Raw genomic sequence first — 19,134 nt, forward strand, 5'->3', positions numbered from 1 at the left:
TCAAAAACAGGAAAAAATATATGTTTCAATCAGTGAAACATATGTGTTGTAATCGGGAATACGTGTGTTACAACAGGAAGAAAAATGTTACATCAGGAAAATTGTGTTACAACATGAACATTGTGTTACAACATGAACATTGTGTTACAACATGAACATTGTGTTACAACAGGAACATTATGTTACAACAGGAACATTATGTTACAACAGGAGAAATATATAACATCAGGAAAATTGTGTTACAACAGGAACATTGTGTTACAACAGGAGAAATATATAACATCAGGAAAATTGTGTTACATCAGGAAAATTGTGTTACAACAGGAGAAATATATAACATCAGGAAAATTGTGTTACATCAGGAAAATTGTGTTACAACAGGAAAATTGTGTTACATCAGGAACATTGTGTTACAACAGGAACATTGTGTTACAACAGGAGAAATATATAACATCAGGAAAATTGTGTTACAACAGGAAGAAAAATGTAACATCAGGAAAATTGTGTTACATCAGGAAAATTGTGTTACAACAGGAAGAAATATATAACATCGGGAAAATTGTGTTACAACAGGAAGAAAAACGTAACATCAGGAAAATTGTGTTACAACAGGAAGAAATATATAACATCAGGAAAATTGTGTTACAACAGGAAGAAATATATAACATCAGGAAAATTGTGTTACAACAGGAGAAATATATAACATCAGGAAAATTGTGTTACAACAGGAGAAATATATAACATCAGGAAAATTGTGTTACAACAGGAAGAAAAATGTAACATCAGGAAAATTGTGTTACATCAGGGAAATTGTGTTACAACAGGAGAAATATATAACATCAGGAAAATTGTGTTACAACAGGAGAAATATATAACATCAGGAAAATTGTGTTACAACAGGAGAAATATATAACATCAGGAAAATTGTGTTACAACAGGAAGAAAAATGTAACATCAGGAAAATTGTGTTACATCAGGAAAATTGTGTTACAACAGGAAGAAATATATAACATCAGGAAAATTGTGTTACAACAGGAAGAAATATATAACATCAGGAAAATTGTGTTACAACAGGAAGAAGAATGTAACATCAGGAAAATTGTGTTACATCAGGAAAATTGTGTTACAACATGAAGAAATATATAACATCAGGAAAATTGTGTTACAACAGGAAGAAATATATAACATCAGGAAAATTGTGTTACAACAGGAGAAATATATAACATCAGGAAAATTGTGTTACAACAGGAGAAATATATAACATCAGGAAAATTGTGTTACATCAGGAGAAATATATAACATCAGGAAAATTGTGTTACAACAGGAAGAAATATATAACATCAGGAAAATTGTGTTACAACAGGAAGAAAAATGTAACATCAGGAAAATTGTGTTACATCAGGAAAATTGTGTTACAACAGGAAAATTGTGTTACATCAGGAAAATTGTGTTACAACAGGAAAATTGTGCTACATCAGGAAAATTGTGTTACAACAGGAAAATTGTGTTACATCAGGAAAATTGTGTTACAACAGGAACATTATGTTACAACAGGAATATTATGTTACAACAGGAGAAATATATAACATCAGGAAAATTGTGTTAAAACAGGATCATTGTGTTACAACAGGAATATTATGTTACAACAGGAGAAATATATAACATCAGGAAAATTGTGTTACAACAGGAACATTATGTTACAACAGGAGAAATATATGACATCAGGAACATTATGTTACAACAGGAACATGATGTTACAACAGGAGAAATATATGACATCAGGAACATTATGTTACAACAGGAACATGATGTTACAACAGGAGAAATATATAACATCAGGAACATTATGTTACAACAGGAACATGATGTTACAACAGGAGAAATATATAACATCAGGAACATTATGTTACAACAGGAGAAATATATGACATCAGGAACATTATGTTACAACAGGAACATGATGTTACAACAGGAGAAATATATGACATCAGGAACATTATGTTACAACAGGAACATGATGTTACAACAGGAGAAATATATGACATCAGGAACATTATGTTACAACAGGAACATGATGTTACAACAGGAGAAATATATAACATCAGGAACATTATGTTACAACAGGAACATGATGTTACAACAGGAGAAATATATAACATCAGGAACATTATGTTACAACAGGAACATTATGTTACAACAGGAACATTATGTTACAACAGGAACATTATGTTACAACAGGAACATTGTGTTACAACAGGAACATTGTGTTACAACAGGTAAATAATGTTACAACAGGAGAAATATATAACATCAGGAAAATTGTGTTACAACAGGAACATTATGTTACAACAGGAGAAATATATGACATCAGGAACATTATGTTACAACAGGAACATTATGTTACAACAGGAACATTATGTTACAACAGGAACATTGTGTTACAACAGGTAAATAATGTTACAACAGGAAGAAATATTTAACATCGGGAAAGAATGTTACAACAGGAAGAAATATTTAATGTCAGGAAAATGATGTAACAGCAAGAAGAAATATCAAACAGCAGGAACATTATGTTACAGCAGGAGGAAATATGTAACATCAGGAAAATGATGTAATGTCAGGAAAATTATGTTGCAACAGGAATAGATATGTAACAGCAGGAAAAGATTTACAACAGCAAAAGTATGTTACAACAGTTGGAATGATGTAACAACTGTAAAAAAAATGTTACAATGTGTCTCAAGTGTGTTATTGTTGTTGTCTATGAGACTGACATGAGCTAGCGAAGTGACGAAGCTTCATGAAACACTGTAGTAGTAGTTAAAATAATGGGAGGTTACGTTAAATGAGTTGCTTCAATGATGCACCTAAAAGCGCCATCTAGTGGTGAACACGAGGCTTCATGAAGCTTCATTAGCGCATCGCTGGCAGCTGAGCGTTCTCTTGTTGATATTTGCAGGCAGAGGTTGAGTCATGTTAGCTTAGGTGAGAATCCCAGACCATAATAAATCCGGCCAAGTACCGCAGAGAGAACCCGAAAAAGGACACACTGACACGCCGCCGCTGATTTACTCGAGCGTCGTTAGTTTTCACACCCTGCGCCATTATGCTGGCTCGATATCTGAGGTTGGCGGCGCAGCCTGGATAAACTCAGCGCCACCGCTCGCCTAACATGGCCTTGTTGCGCCGTCCCCGCCGTTAACGGCCCGTCCGGCTATAAATCCCTTGAATGAGTCGCAGCCGGAACGACGGCTGATGTTTATTGGCTGTATCTGCCGCTCGCAGATTCCAGGCCCGCTCGGCAATAAACGCCAGCGCCGAACCTGAGCGCGTCACCGGTAGCTGCCGGCGTGAGATAAGAACAACGTCTGGAACTTGTTGTTGATCCAGACGCCGTGAATATTTGTTGTACTAGAATTTGTTGTGTGTACCACGAGAAGGAGGAACAAGCATTTGATGCAACAGTAACAAGTCATTTTTGAGGAGAACATACAGGGGAGTTAAAGTATGCCATTCATTTGACGCATAATAATAAATGGCCTTCACTTTATTCTTAATTTCTTATTTAAAGTTTCTATTTGAAAATGAGCTTCTCTCAGCAATAAGCCGTGATTTTAATTATATTAATTCAATTAATTAATTAGACTTAGTTTGTGTCATCTTGTTCTTTCTCTTTATGTTCTTGTTCTTATTTTATTTTGATTTATTTTTTATTTTTTATAAAAAATTGCTGTATGTATTGGCTATTGGAAAAAATTTTTTACCTTACCTTACCTTACCTTAGTTAATCACAGTGAAAAAGGAGTGCCCTGTTTCTTTTAATACCATTAATCTAATTCTTTATTTTATCTTTTTCGGATTGCAAATTTTCTAAAGATTCTAAAAATCTCCTTTTCTTAGCATCATTAGGCGCGATTAAAATAGATTAATTAGATCAATTAATCGCACCATAATTAATCAATCTTTAATTAAAAAAAAAAAATCTCTTTACTGCAACAGTTCAACCATCAACGCACGATCCCTTTTTAACTCCATGTTCCTGGTCTGTTTCAGAGATCCCGGCGGCTTCTCCCACCTCCACCTCCAGCAGCAGCTACGAGGAACCATCAGGTGACTTCAAGAACCTGTAAAAGTTGTGTGAAACATAGTATAAAACAGCTGGTCGGTGGCGTGCGTAGAGTGATTTAAAACAAAAAAAAAAAGGTCTCACATCAACATAGTGGGTCTGATGGAAACTCCAGATATTATTCCACGCCTCCCCGAGGCCTCGTTGCCAGCGCTGGAAGCCGGCCTCAGCGGCCTCCCTGGAGTTCTGGGCCCTAATCTGATTACATGCTTCATTTGCACCAGTTTGTATTTCAATCAAGGCGGGCCGCGCTGGCCCGGCGCTGTCCCTCAGCCCCTTTGTGCGTCTGCTCCGACAAGGGTCTCCACGCTGAGCGCTGACATAAGACGACGTGCCGCAAAAAAGCGAAGGCGCCAAAACGCTGGTGTTCATTGGTGGGGTGTGCCCTCAATGGTCGAGTGGTGTTGCAGAAAAGAAAGAAAAGTTGCTCCTCCACGAGTTTAACATCTTTGGTCGTATTTCTCTTTTACGACTGTCGCTGTTTGACGCTGTTCTTTGTCGCCGTGGCCTGATCGATGTCCACGGCTTGGGTTGTGTCGGGGTTTCTGAAGGTAGTTATTTGGTTAGTTTAGTTAAATGAACCAGAAAAGACCCATTGAAGACATCTCAAAATCTCCTGAAGGAGACTCAATTTCACAGTCGAACATCCATTCATTTCCAATCTCATGTTCCCTCCCCGGGGGCAGCTTGTCCCAGCTGCTTAGGGCGAGAGGCGAGGGACACACCGGGTAGATACCGTATTTTCCGGACTATAAGTCGCTCCGGAGCACAAGTCGCACCAGCCATAAAATGCATAAAAATGAAGGAAAAAAACATATATAAGTCGCACTGGAGTATAAGTCGCATTTTTGGGGTAAATTTATTTGATAAAATTCAACACCAAGAACAGACATGTCATCTTGAAAGGCAATTTAAAATAAAAATAGAATAGAGGCAACAAGAGGCTGAATAATTGTACGGTATGTTACGTTACACGACCCTGGTATGTTAACATAACATATTAAGAGTTATTCAGAGAACTATAGCATATATAACATGCTAAGAAGTTTACCAAACCATCCGTGTAACTGCAAATAACTCAAATCCAATGAAATCTTCATCCTCGGTGTCACTTTTAAACAACTAACTAACTCCGGAGGTAGAAGATGCGGCGCTTCCTCTTCTACGTGGAAATTATCAACACAGGCCTAGAGCGCCCTCTTGCGGTTTAGTGTGAAAATAACATGTGAAATGATATACCGGTAATAATGTGTTAATAACTTCACACATAAGTCGCACCCCCGGCCAAACTATGAAAAAAAACTGCGACTTATAGTCCGGAAAATACGGTAGTTTGTCCTGTCAACGGGAACACAAGGATAGAAAACCCGATATGGTGGCTGATGAATGCGTTTGCAATTTCACGGGGCTACGTTTTGACGGCCCCTGCCGCACAACAGAGTAGAGTCGAGTAGGGATGCAACCGTGTAGTGCAAAGCGCCATTTGAGCTGGAAGTAAACCAGTTCACTTTGAGGTGCTAGCACCCCTACAAGTACGTGTCATTAAGTCCAACAGATTTACCAAAGAAGCAAGTGTATGGTTTGAAGGAACATGACAAGTTAGACTCTCTGTGTGTCCTAGTGATTTCGGAGACCATGGGGAGTTTACACTAGTGTCAGACGTGGGCACAACCCTCCAAATTAGCCGTCGGGGGTCCCTGCCCGAGGAACGCACAAAAGGGGGTGTTTATCCTCCCGGCGGGAGATCGGACCTTAATGAGTGCTGTGGGTGTAATAGCCTCGGCAGTGCAGTGAACACGATGAGGGGCTAATGGAGAACGTCAACTATCAAAGGGGGGTTGGGGGGGTACGACGAAGGCCCCCACGGGCCAGTGAGAGACGAGGAGGCCCCCCTGCCCTCGCCGTCTCATTTACATGGAAATCAGGCATGTTTGATATGGACTCGTCAAATTCATTTACTTTGGGATTTCCTCTCTTCCCCCCATCTACGCCAGCACCCCAGCATTTCAACAGCTTCTCCACATACATGAATTCCTCATCCACATTGCTCTCTCTTTTTTAAGAGGGAGGAGAGGGCGTGTTTTTCTTCCTCCATCATTACCCGGGCAACCTCATTCACACTGGGTATAATGGAGAAGAAAGGGAAAGACTGGACAGAGCGGTGGAAGAAATAATGAAGTTTGTCCATATTCAGACCAGCTGAAAGGTCCCCCCCCCCCCCATCGCTCCCTACTGCACCCCGCTTTTCTCCTCAGACTGAGCAGCCAAGCTTTCCCACCCACCCCCACCCCAATCCAAAAAAAAAAAAGGCTCACTTCTCTAAAGAGACGAGTCGTAGAAGCAGCTCCGGGAGATGATCTGGTTCCAATTTATGTCAGTAGGTGGAAAGTGGGGAGAACAAATGATAGCGTCGGAGTCAAAGCAGCATCACGACACCCCACAAGCCAAGTGGTGCCGGACACTTATGGGAACTTCCGACCATTCAACCGGCCTCAATTAGCTCGATGACTTTTATGGGTCGCTAGCTAATTTCCTCCCCATAGTCTTCTTGGGCGATGGGGGGGTTGAGCAGTTGCCGGCCTTATCTCAGACCCTGAAGGGGCGACCGGACGAAAATGCATCGTGCAAAGACAAGTTTGAAGAAGTGGAACAGGTGTCGATGTGTGGGAGTTGCTGCTCACAAAGTTGACCAAAGTATTATGTCAAACCAGGGTAACGTAAAAAAAAACAACTTTAGCTTTATTCGTCACGTAACACCACGGACAAGAAGAGGTAAACTAGGGAATACCGTCACATTTAAAAAAACCTGTGTAGGGGCAAGGATGCTTATGGATCTAGTTTTAAAGTGAAAAATATGTGCAGTTCATAAAGTGTCCACTTGAGGCTGGCTGCAGAAACACAGACATTCACATACACGGCTAACGTTTAAAAAATCCACTTATATCCTATCGATCCACATTGTACGGGAGTGACCTTTGTCCTACAGTCCCCTTTTGATTATATTGTAAGTTAGTCATTTTTATTTATATAGCGCTTTTCCAAACCAAGGTCACAAAGCGCTTAAACAATCAAAACAATACTCAATAAAATATATACTTAAAAGGTCAAAATAACACCGAGACCAACACAAGAGTCTCAGAAAATCAAGGAAAAGCCTGAACAAAAAAAATGTCTTGATGTTTCTTGAAGGAGTCAGTAGATCATCAAACACAGATGAAGATTGTTTCAAAGCTTAGGAGCAACAGCCTGGAAGGATTTCTCTCCTGTGGTCTTGAACCGTGTGCGTGGAACAATCAGTAGATTCTGATCCACAGACCTCAGAGCCCGAGCTGGGGTGTAAGGCTGGATCACTGATGGAAGATCTGACCATGAATAGATCTGAAAGTAAGAACCAGAATTTTAAAATTGATCCTGAAAGAAACTGGCAGCCAGTGAAGAGTATTAAGGATCGGAGAGAAATTTGAGTTCTTCTACTAGAGTGGGTCAGAATTCTCGCTGCAGAGTTATGAATCAACTGCAGGCGAGACAGATCCTTCTTGTTAAGACATGAAAACAAACTGTTACAATAGTCCAGACGAGAAGAAACAAACTTATGAATAACAAGCTCCAGATCATGTTGTGACAACATTTTCCTAAGTTTAGAGATTTTTCTCAGTTAAAGGAAACAGTTTCTGGTCAGTTTACTTCAGTGTTGAACCATAGACTTTGTCAAATAAAGCACCCAGGTTTCTCAGGCTCAGTTTGATTTAATTCAATTGTGATTTGTTCTGGTATATTCCTATCATTTCAGGTGAATTTACACACAAATGATTGAGTTGTAGTTTCATCGCTCAATACCCTTAGTTTCGTCGCTCGATCATATCATCAGCCCAGCTTGACTCCAGGACTACAAGAGTTTGTTAAGAACTGAACATGATTTCAATACGTTTTCAAAAGTGTTGACACGTTTTCTTCTTCCACAGACTGTGAATCTCACTGTAAAGCGTCCAAGGGGAAGATGAAGATCACCATGAAGAAGTACTGCAAGAAAGACTACGGTAAGTACCTCACGGTGTCGGCGACCATCAGGTCTCGAGACTTCCATGTACGACACTCTGGCTCTTCTCGCGCCCCCTCAATGCATCCCTCTGTCGACTCACTTTCATAGCACTTTTGTGACTTCAGGGGGTCCACAACCCCCATGTGTGAGTCGTGATGCGGGCCCCCGGAGAGGGGGGGGGGGTCAGGGTAAGGGGCCCTCTGTTTAAACATAGCTGCGCTCCGCCGGCACCGAAGCATTCCTGGAGGCACAAACAGGTGGTAAATTGGACAGATGGTGACGGATCGCCACCCCGGAGAGAAAGAAATATGTTTTGTTTATTCACTTTTTTGTTTTTTTTTTCGTCGCGCGTCGCTACGGAAACCGCCGACACAAAGGGATTATATTCTGGTCCGACACCCTCCTCTGAACCGGGCTGCCACCAGGAGGACAATAAATCAAAGGCCCTTGTGTTTACCGATGTTCTGGGATGGCGCTCAAAGGCCCTCCCGGGCTTCCCAAAGGGCTTCGCCCCAGAGCCCGCCACCTTTTTTTTCCCCGGGACGATAACCAAGAGACGGCGCCTCAGGGGCGCTAATTAAGTGAGCCCTAATTTCATTAGCCCCGGCGTGTCGGTGGCGTGCAGTGTCACACCCCAGCGCGCGGCTTAAGCAGATAAACCCAGCGGGGAGTTTGGCGGCGGACGAACTTCGGCTGGCGAGCCTTTTGTGCGTCTCACACCGATCGCTTCCTCTCACAAAACTGCCGCTCTCCCCCGCTGACTCGCCACTTGCCCCGGCCCACAATGGACAGTTTGACCCGCTTCCATGGCCTCCTCTGGTGCCGCTGAAGTGCCGACTGAGAACACACTCGAGAGAGAGAGAGAGAGACACTGACGCCGGAGACCGGAGTCGTCTCAATTCTCACGCTGTGGAGTTGGACGGAGCTCTGGGAGCAAAAACACCGGATAGCTCACGAGGTCGGAAGAGATTCTGATGCTTCTCAAAGATTTTCTGTGGGGCTGGGAAGACAAATAGTGCCCCCCGTCCCCCCCGTCCTCCCGTCCACCCCCCACCCCGGCTCCCCAAGAACCCACTTTTGATGAAGAAGAGGGCGGCTGTGAAAGGCCGGGCTGTGAGAGCTCACTCGGCTCAACAAGCCGTCTTTCTTCTGAAGTTGTGTGCGTTTTGCTCTCCATGCATTGACACGGGCATAGAAATCGTCTCAACGTCTCTCCACGCCTGGCGAAGAGTCCAGCGGGCGAGAGAGACGCCTCCAGGGATCCGGTCATGGCGACGAACGGGGCGAGTTGCTTATAGAGGGCGCGATGGTGAACCCGTTTGATTCCTTCAACGCCGGTTTATTGTTCCATGCAGAGATCGAACCTGATCCTGCAGATGATCAATGAAAGTATTTAGGGATGAACAATGATAAATATATCATGGTGATTATGAAATATATGGTGGGGTGATACATAAAAATATTTTGGGGTGATTAATGATAAATATAGTGGGGTGATCAATTATAACTATAGTGCGTTGACAAATGAAAATATTTTGGGTGATCAATTAAAATATGGTGAGGTGATTAATGAACATATTTTGGGGTGGTCAATGATAAATATAGTGGGGTGATCAATGATAAATATGGAGGGGGGTAAATACAAATATTTTGGGGTGATCAATGATAAACATGGTGGGGTGGTAAATGGAAAGAAATAGATTATGGTGATCAATGATAAATATAGTGGGGGGGGGGTTAATGAAATATTTTGTGGTAATAAATGAAAAATATAGGGGGGTGATAAAATACAAATATTTTGGGGTGATCAATGATAAATATATGGGGGCAATAAAATACAGATATTTTGATGTGATCAATGATAAATATAGTGGCGTGATACATAAAAAATACTTTGGGGTTATCAATGATAAATATAGTGGGTTGATCAATGAAAATATTTTTGGTGATCAATGAAAATATTTTGGGGTAATCAATACAAAATATTTTTGGGTAATAAATGATAAAAAATAGGGGGGTGATAAAATACAAATATTTTGGGTGATCAATGATAAATATAGTGGGGTGATAAATAAAAGTATTTTGGGTGATCAATGATAAATATAGTGGGGTGATAAATAAAAGTATTTTGGGTGATCAATGATAAATATAGTGGGGTGATAAATAAAAGTATTTTGGGTGATCAATGAAAATATTTTGGGGTAATCAATACAACAAATGTTGGGGTGATCAATTATAACTATAGTGCGTTGACAAATGAAAATATTTTGGGTGATCAATTAAAATATGGTGAGGTGATTAATGAACATATTTTGGGGTGGTCAATGATAAATATAGTGGGGTGATCAATGATAAATATGGAGGGGGGTAAATACAAATATTTTGGGGTGATCAATGATAAACATGGTGGGGTGGTAAATGGAAAGAAATAGATTATGGTGATCAATGATAAATATAGTGGGGGGGGGGTTAATGAAATATTTTGTGGTAATAAATGAAAAATATAGGGGGGTGATAAAATACAAATATTTTGGGGTGATCAATGATAAATATATGGGGGCAATAAAATACAGATATTTTGATGTGATCAATGATAAATATAGTGGCGTGATACATAAAAAATACTTTGGGGTTATCAATGATAAATATAGTGGGTTGATCAATGAAAATATTTTTGGTGATCAATGAAAATATTTTGGGGTAATCAATACAAAATATTTTTGGGTAATAAATGATAAAAAATAGGGGGGTGATAAAATACAAATATTTTGGGTGATCAATGATAAATATAGTGGGGTGATAAATAAAAGTATTTTGGGTGATCAATGATAAATATAGTGGGGTGATAAATAAAAGTATTTTGGGTGATCAATGATAAATATAGTGGGGTGATAAATAAAAGTATTTTGGGTGATCAATGAAAATATTTTGGGGTAATCAATACAACAAATGTTGGGGTGATCAATGATAAATATAGTGGGGTGATCAATGAAAATATTTTTGGGTAATAAATCATAAAAATGGGGGGGGTGATAAAATACAAATATTTTGGGATGATCAATGATAAATATAGTTGGGTGATAAATAAAAATATTTTGGGTGATCAATGAAAATATTTTGGGGTGATGAATGAAAATATTTCGGGGTTATCAATGATAAATTTGGTGGGGTGATCAATGAAAATATTTTGGGGTGTTCAATGATAATTGAATGGGTGATGAATGAAAAGGGGAAGAACGTTTTTGTCGACTCGGCATAACTCACTAACTCGTCTCCTCGTCCCAGCCGTCCAGGTTCACGTGCTCAAGGGCGACAAGGCGGGCGAGTGGTGGAAGTTCACGGTCAACATCATCTCCGTCTACAAACAAGGCGAGAACCGAATCCGCCGCGGCGACCAGCTGCTGTGGGTCCGGGCCAAGGACGTGGCCTGCAAGTGTCCCAAGATCAAGCCGGGGAAGAAGTACCTGCTGCTGGGGACGGACGACGACTCCCCCGGCCAGAGCGGGGTCGTGGCCGACAAGGGGAGTCTGCTCATCCCCTGGAAGGATCTGTGGGGGCGACGCCTGCGCAAGTTCCAGCAGCGCGACAAGAGAGGGAAGTGCTAGAAGAGGAAGAGGGACGCCGTCTTCACTGGGATGTAAACAGAGTATCAACTGGATGAACGAGGTCAGAGGTCAGAGGAGTAGATGTTTCTAGGGACATTTGTGAAGGAAGCTCATTCAACAGTTTCTCCTTTTTTTTATGTTATTGCAGAGTTTGCACCGAATGTTACACACATTTATTTGTTTTCTCCCGGAGGACGAAGCGCTGAATACAAACTCTGGTGGGAACAGAACGAACCCGTGTGAAATTTGAAAAAAAAAATACATTATTGTTGTAGTAAACGTGTGTTTGTATCCTGGTTGTTTTTGTTAAAGAAAAAATACTCGTATAACCACTAAAAGTATAACTTTGAATATAATGTTGGATCCTCGACATGTCTGGCTTCTTTTACCATCGCTTCTGCTTTTATTTTGAAAATCCTTCCATGTTTAACAATTGAAAATGAAGCTGAATTCTTCGAGGAAATGTTAAGTTGTTGTTATTTCGTCGAGGGTTTCTCTGGGTACAGTAAAAGTGTTCTAAAGCTTCAACAAATTTACTTAAAGTCCTTTAATGGAACCAGAAATGCAAAAGTTACGTCAAGAGCTTCATCTGAAATGTTTTAAGGTGAGTTAACGCATCGTTTTGTGGTGTTTGAGGAACAACGACCCGTCACATTTAACTCGTTTATAAGTATTATGTTAAAAAAATAAAACAAAAATGGCTCAGAAATTACTCTGAGCCTTTCAAAATAAACTGTGAGTCGGACATTTTAGTTTTTTATAACTTGAAGTTTGTCTTTTTTCATGACCTTTGGACTAATTCTGCAAAACTTTATTTAAAAATTGGCACTTTTTACAAGGAAGGACAAGTATGGCTACCTTTATTTAATAAAAAAGTTTCTTCTGTTGTGTCAAAATTCAGTTTCTATAAAAAAAAAACATTTTGTGGCGTTAGTACGCTCCGGTTTCCTCCAGATGACTGGAGGGCTGTCCAGGGTGTCCCACAGCGGAGATAGCTGGGAAAGCTTTCCAGGGACTCCTCGGGAAAAAAAGGGAATCTTCAGCGGAATGTGTTCGTGTACACAACTCTTCCTCGTGGTACTTGTGTTATTAACTCTTAACCAGAATGTAGAGATTCATGAATGTTTACACACAACAAGACGTCACACAACCTCACTCGTGCATTTTTACTGTGAGCCGATCACTCCATTATTGATCATCGATCCGTGTTTTATGTCGACATTAGCGTAACACTAATATATGATGTTTATCAAAGGAATATATTTAATGGTGCAACAAATGTGGCTTTTTTTGTGTGTTTGTGTTTCTTCTGTTGTGTTGACTTTTGTTTTGCATTGAAGTGTAGACGGCTGTATTGATGTTTCATCGATCAGCCTGATAGAAGTGATGATTAATTCTTCTGGAATAAATAAAGACTCGGAAAAGTGACTCGTGTGTTTGTGTTACATTTTTGGCAACAACGCAAAAACTACAAAAAAATTGTGACAAAAGAGGATCCAGGCAGAGATTCCAGAATCCACTCCAGGTTTTCCTCGTAACATGGTCCTGATGACGTTCACCTGGTGACGTCACTTTCAGCTCCGCGTGGAAACTTCCTGCAGGTACTTTTGTTTTCTGACTCGTCTTCACTTTCAAGTCGTTTGTGTGAACAACGTGTTTTAAAAAATATATATAATTTAAACACGTTTTTCATTTAAACAACTTCAAAAACGTGTTCATTCAAACAAGTCGTACGTTATTTATAACAAGTAGTTTATTTGATCAAGTCGTTCTTTTAAACGAGGTGTTTATTCATTTAAACAAGATTTGAATCTTAACATGTCAATCAAGTCATTTGTTTTTAACCACTTGTTGATTCAAACTTCTTCATTGTTCATTTAAACGAGTTTATATTTTTATATTTAATCTTTTAGAAAAGTTGATCTTTTAATAAACTTTTCAATTAAGACAAATGTTTCTTATTTGGAAGATTCATTCATTTAAACAAGTCGTTTATTTAAACAACTTGTTTTTTTTGTTGTTGTTTTTTTAAAGTAATTCATTTCAAAAACGTTGTTCAATTCAAAGAAGTCGTTCATTCATTTAAAGAAGATGTTAATTTAAACAAGTCGTCCAGTTATTAAAGTTATTTATTTAAACAGGTTTTTCATTAAGTTTTTAAGTCGAGTCGTTCTTTTAAAACGACTCGTTCTATTAAAACGACTCGTTCTTCTAAACGAGTGGTTCTGTTGAATGAATGGTTCTTTAAACCAGTCGTTCTTATTTTAAACCAGTCGTTCTTATTTTAAACCAGTCGTTCTTATTTTAAACTACTCTAGTCATTCAATTGTCAAGTTGTTTGTTTAAAAAGGTCATTGATTGAAACAAGTCTTTATTTAAAATTCATTAACACATGTTAGAAATGTTGAATCCATTGTATTTTTTAATCCAAACACTAGAAATGCATAAGTTTTTCTTTGATATTTGACATAAATAAAAAATAAAGTTGTGTCACCAACACTTGTTGAAGCCTCTGGTGCAGCTAGTTAAACTAGTTACACTGACGAGTTTGACCTCATCACGACTGGACTGAAGGTCGAACCAGAACAAATCAATTAAAAAAAAAAAATCCCTAAAAAAGACCATAATCTAAACGTATGGGACCCGCCACACTTGAGGGTTTTACTCCCCCATCACCCCTTCTCCTCCTCCTCTCCTCCTCTCCTCCTCCTCTCCTCCTCCTCTCCTCCTCCTCTCCTCCCCCCCCCCCCTACATTCATACCCGAGTGTTGGCTCCTGAAACGCGCCCGACGTGAACAAAGTCCAGAGTGACTTCAGGGTCTGGGATCTTCAAACAAACCCTGCCCTGCTGTCATGGGGACCAGGAAGTGGAATTAAGTGCTATATTAGCTGACCTTCATCTTCTTGTTTGTCCCGACCCTGCCTGGCTGGACCCGCTTTGGCCCGTTACCAGGGTCTCCGGGTCCAACAATGGCAGCATTTCCTTCTGCGGTACGGACCCCAACATCAGACTCGGGGGGGGCTTTACTGAGCAAACACCGGCCCTCGAGCCAAACACTCGCTCCCACATTCGACAATCGTCTCTTCCAGCTTCCTCTTCGCCCGCCAGGAGCCCACGACAGTTCTGGGTCACCCCGGAAAATATGGCCCCGCGTCAGACTTGTGTGGAAACACTTGTATTTCTGTCCTGCAGTTTTAATATTGCGCCCCGTAACGCTGGTCTGTTTCAAAGACTCTTTTAAAATCATATATTTGATTTTATCAAGTATACTTAAGTACACGTGTTGTCAGTACAATCAGGATATGTAACTGTAGTGTACTAAGAATATACTCATTTGATAATTATTCAGACTAAATTGGTTTAAAGAAGTATACTTTTCAAGTATACTCGTATCGAGATATAAACTCTAAGGCTGTCATTTAGTTCAATGAAGTAAAATCAAAGTACACTGTTCTGTATAGTTCAGGTGTACTAGGTATCCACTCCGAGTCTATAGTAAAGTGTACAGAAGTATTCTAAAAGTACACTGTTCTCTATACTTCAGGTGAAATAGGTATCCACTTCAAGTATATACTAAAGTGTACAGAAGTGTTCTAAAAGTACACTATTATCTGTACTTAAGGTGTACTTGGTATCCACTCCAAGTCTATAGTAAAGTGTACAGAAGTATTCTAAAATAGAATGGAATAGAAAGTAGAAATAAAAGTACACTGTTCTCTATACTTCAGGTGAAATAGGTATCCACTCTAAGTCTATAGTAAAGTGTACAGAAGTATTTTAAAAGTACACTATTCTCTATACTACCAATGTACTATATATGCACTCTTTAAGTCCATAGTTGAGTTTACAGTAGTATTATAAAAGTACACTTTTCTCTATTCTACAAGTGTACTAGGTACCCACTTAGAGTATAAAGTTGAATTTACAGAGTATTACTCAAAGTACGCTTTTCTCTATATTAGGTATACACTCCAAGTGTATAATTTAGTTTACATAAGTTTTCTAAAAGTACAATTTTCTCTATACTACCAATGTACTAGGTATATACTTGTGGTATGTATTTTGGTAAAATGCTCTACTTTTAAAGTTAACCGTCAACCTTAAGTTTCTCGGGCCTACACTCTGACTACTAATAAAGTATACATGAGTTAAGTATAAGTAATCATGGGTGTACTTTAAAGTACAGTATGTCAAAGTAAAAGTGTGTCACATCAAGTGTGATCGTAAATCTCTGAGCGAGTGTCTCTAAATCAACACCAATAAAAAAGTGTGTGATTGTAAAAGCAGGAGTCGGGTCTGTTCCCTCCATCTCCGCCAGGTTGTTGCTCCCTCCAGAACCTGACCCAGTTCCAGTCCAGAGTCCGGAGTCGACCGTAAATCTTTGTGAGTCACTGGACAGTTTGTCAACAGCAGCTCAAATATGATTGACAGCACGAGAATAAACTCTGCTGCTCGTGACTCGCTCGACACTTTAATATTTAATGTACGATACTAAAATATCTACAAACACACACATACACACACATACACCATTACTTACTTACACACACACACTAACACACTTGCACATCTACACACACACACACACAATAATACACTTGCATATCTACACACGCACACATTTACACACACACATACACCCTTACTTACATATTTACTTACACACATTAACACACTTGCACATATACACACACACATTAACAAGCTTACACATCTACACACACGCACTTAAGACAATCACACAAACATTAACACAGTCACAAATCTATACACACACATTAATAGACTTTCAATCACACATCTACACACACACAATAGCACACTTACACACTTACACACTCACACATCTACACGCATGTATTAACACACTTACACACACACACACACGTTAACACACTTAGACACTCACACAAACATTAACAGAGACAGTCACACATCTACACACACACAATACAATAAGACACACAAGAATGAACACACACAGTCACAAATCTACACACACACATTATTACACTAAGACACACAAGAATTACAAATCTACACACACACACATTAACAGACTCACGCACACAAACATTAACAGAGACAGTCACAAATCTACACACACATTAATACACTAAGACACACAAGAATTAACACACACAGTCACAAATATACACACACACATTAATACACTAAGACACACAAGAATTAACACACACAGTCACAAATCTACACACACACATTATTACACTAAGACACACAAGAATTACAAATCTACACACACACAAATTAACAGACTTTCACTCACACATCTTTACACGCACATTAACACACCTACACACTCACACATACACACACACACACAGATTTACACGCTCACACATTTACACACAAATAAGTACACTTACACACACTCACACAAATACACACCTACACTAACACACGGTCACATATATGCACAGACACGTGGTCGCACACACACATGTACACACACTGTAAACACAAACTAAAAAACAATGAAAATAATGAGTGTATCATCCTCTTCAAACTAAGCCCCGCCCACTCCCACAGATGGTCACTTCCTGTGTCCAGGCGTGGACGTGGAGGCTCAGCATCGGTCGGACTCGTGTCTCTGCTGGAAAAGAAAACACGTCACACTGAGCTCATCCGTGTTTTGAGATTCCGATGTGATTCCATCTGGACTCTTTTTTTTTTTCCAGCGTGAAGAGGAACAAACCCGTCAGTCAAGACAGTTTCCACTGATAACTGCCTCCACCAGTCTGTAAACGTGCACGTGTGAGTGACCGTTAACTCACCACATCTGAGGCGCGAGGGGTTCAAGGTCGACAAAGGTCGAGTGTGTGTCGAGGACGTATCGATCCTGGTCGTGATGCGTCTTCTGAGGCGGTCGAAGGAACCTCTTGAAGTTTCTCCGCACACATGGACAGATTCGTTCCACCTCCGTTCAGATGCCGGCCTCGCCCTCGCTGACGTCTGGGGGGCCCCTCGGGGCCAGGACTCTCCCGGGACCAATAACCACCAGGCACAGATCTCAGTACCCTTCAAGGCAGGTGACTCCTTGCCCGGGGAGAGATCGCGGCGGCTTTGAACCTCCAACCTTCACCATTCTCTTTGAGACCCCGACGTGTATGAAGTACATCATCAGAATATTGAGCGAGTTGAACTTTTCAAATGTTGAAACTTTTACATTGAATGTTCAGGGTTTTTAAGAATTGAATTGCCTTTTTGTTAACATTAAACAAATGGATATATAAACCTTAATGTAAACAACTACATCAGTCGACAACTACGTCAGTCGACAACAACTACGTCAGTCGGCAACAACTACATCAGTCGACAACTACGTCAGTCGACAACAACTACATCAGTCGACAACAACTACGTCAGTCGACAACAACTACATCTGTGGACAACAACTACATCAGTCGACAACTACGTCAGTCGACAACAACTACGTCAGTCGGCAACAACTACATCAGTCGACAACTACGTCAGTCGACAACAACTACATCAGTCGACAACAACTACATCAGTCGACAACTACGTCAGTCGACAACAACTACATCAGTCGACAACAACTACATCTGTCGACAACAACTACATCAGTCGACAACAACTACATCAGTCGACAACAACTACATCAGTCGACAACAACTACATCTGTCGACAACAACTACATCTGTCGACAACAACTACATCTGTCGACAACAACTACATCAGTCGACAACAACTACATCAGTCGACAACAACTACATCAGTCGACAACAACTACATCAGTCGACAACAACTACATCTGTCGACAACAACTACATCAGTCGACAACAACTACATCAGTCGACAACAACTACATCAGTCGACAACAACTACATCAGTCGACAACAACTACATCAGTCGACAACAACTACATCAGTCGACAACAACTACATCTGTCGACAACAACTACATCAGTCGACAACAACTACATCAGTCGACAACAACTACATCAGTCGACAACAACTACATCTGTCGACAACAACTACATCTGTCGACAACAACTACATCTGTCGACAACAACTACATCAGTCGACAACAACTACATCAGTCGACAACAACTACATCAGTCGACAACAACTACATCAGTCGACAACAACTACATCTGTCGACAACAACTACATCTGTCGACAACAACTACATCAGTCGACAACAACTACATCAGTCGACAACAACTACATCTGTCGACAACAACTACATCTGTCGACAACAACTACATCTGTCGACAACAACTACATCAGTCGACAACAACTACATCAGTCGACAACAACTACATCAGTCGACAACAACTACATCAGTCGACAACAACTACATCAGTCGACAACAACTA

The 19,134-nt window shown here is 40.2% G+C and overlaps 1 protein-coding gene across 1 annotated transcript in view; it reads left to right on the top strand.

Annotated features, from left to right (window-relative positions):
• The window catches only part of LOC148064819 (netrin-1-like), a 30,495-nt gene extending 17,297 nt beyond the window's left edge, over positions 1 to 13,198 (top strand). The window contains exons 5-7 of the mRNA XM_087809415.1: positions 4,054 to 4,110; positions 8,089 to 8,163; positions 11,451 to 13,198. Of these exons, the coding sequence (XP_087665541.1) occupies positions 4,054 to 4,110; positions 8,089 to 8,163; positions 11,451 to 11,770 (452 nt within the window). The 3' untranslated portion in view covers positions 11,771 to 13,198. The remainder of the gene's footprint in view (positions 1 to 4,053; positions 4,111 to 8,088; positions 8,164 to 11,450) is intronic.
• The last annotated feature ends 5,936 nt before the right edge of the window (positions 13,199 to 19,134 follow it).

Source organism: Callionymus lyra, chromosome 15 (assembly GCF_982586985.1).
Source record: "Callionymus lyra chromosome 15, fCalLyr1.hap1.1, whole genome shotgun sequence".
Lineage (NCBI taxonomy): Eukaryota > Metazoa > Chordata > Actinopteri > Syngnathiformes > Callionymidae > Callionymus > Callionymus lyra.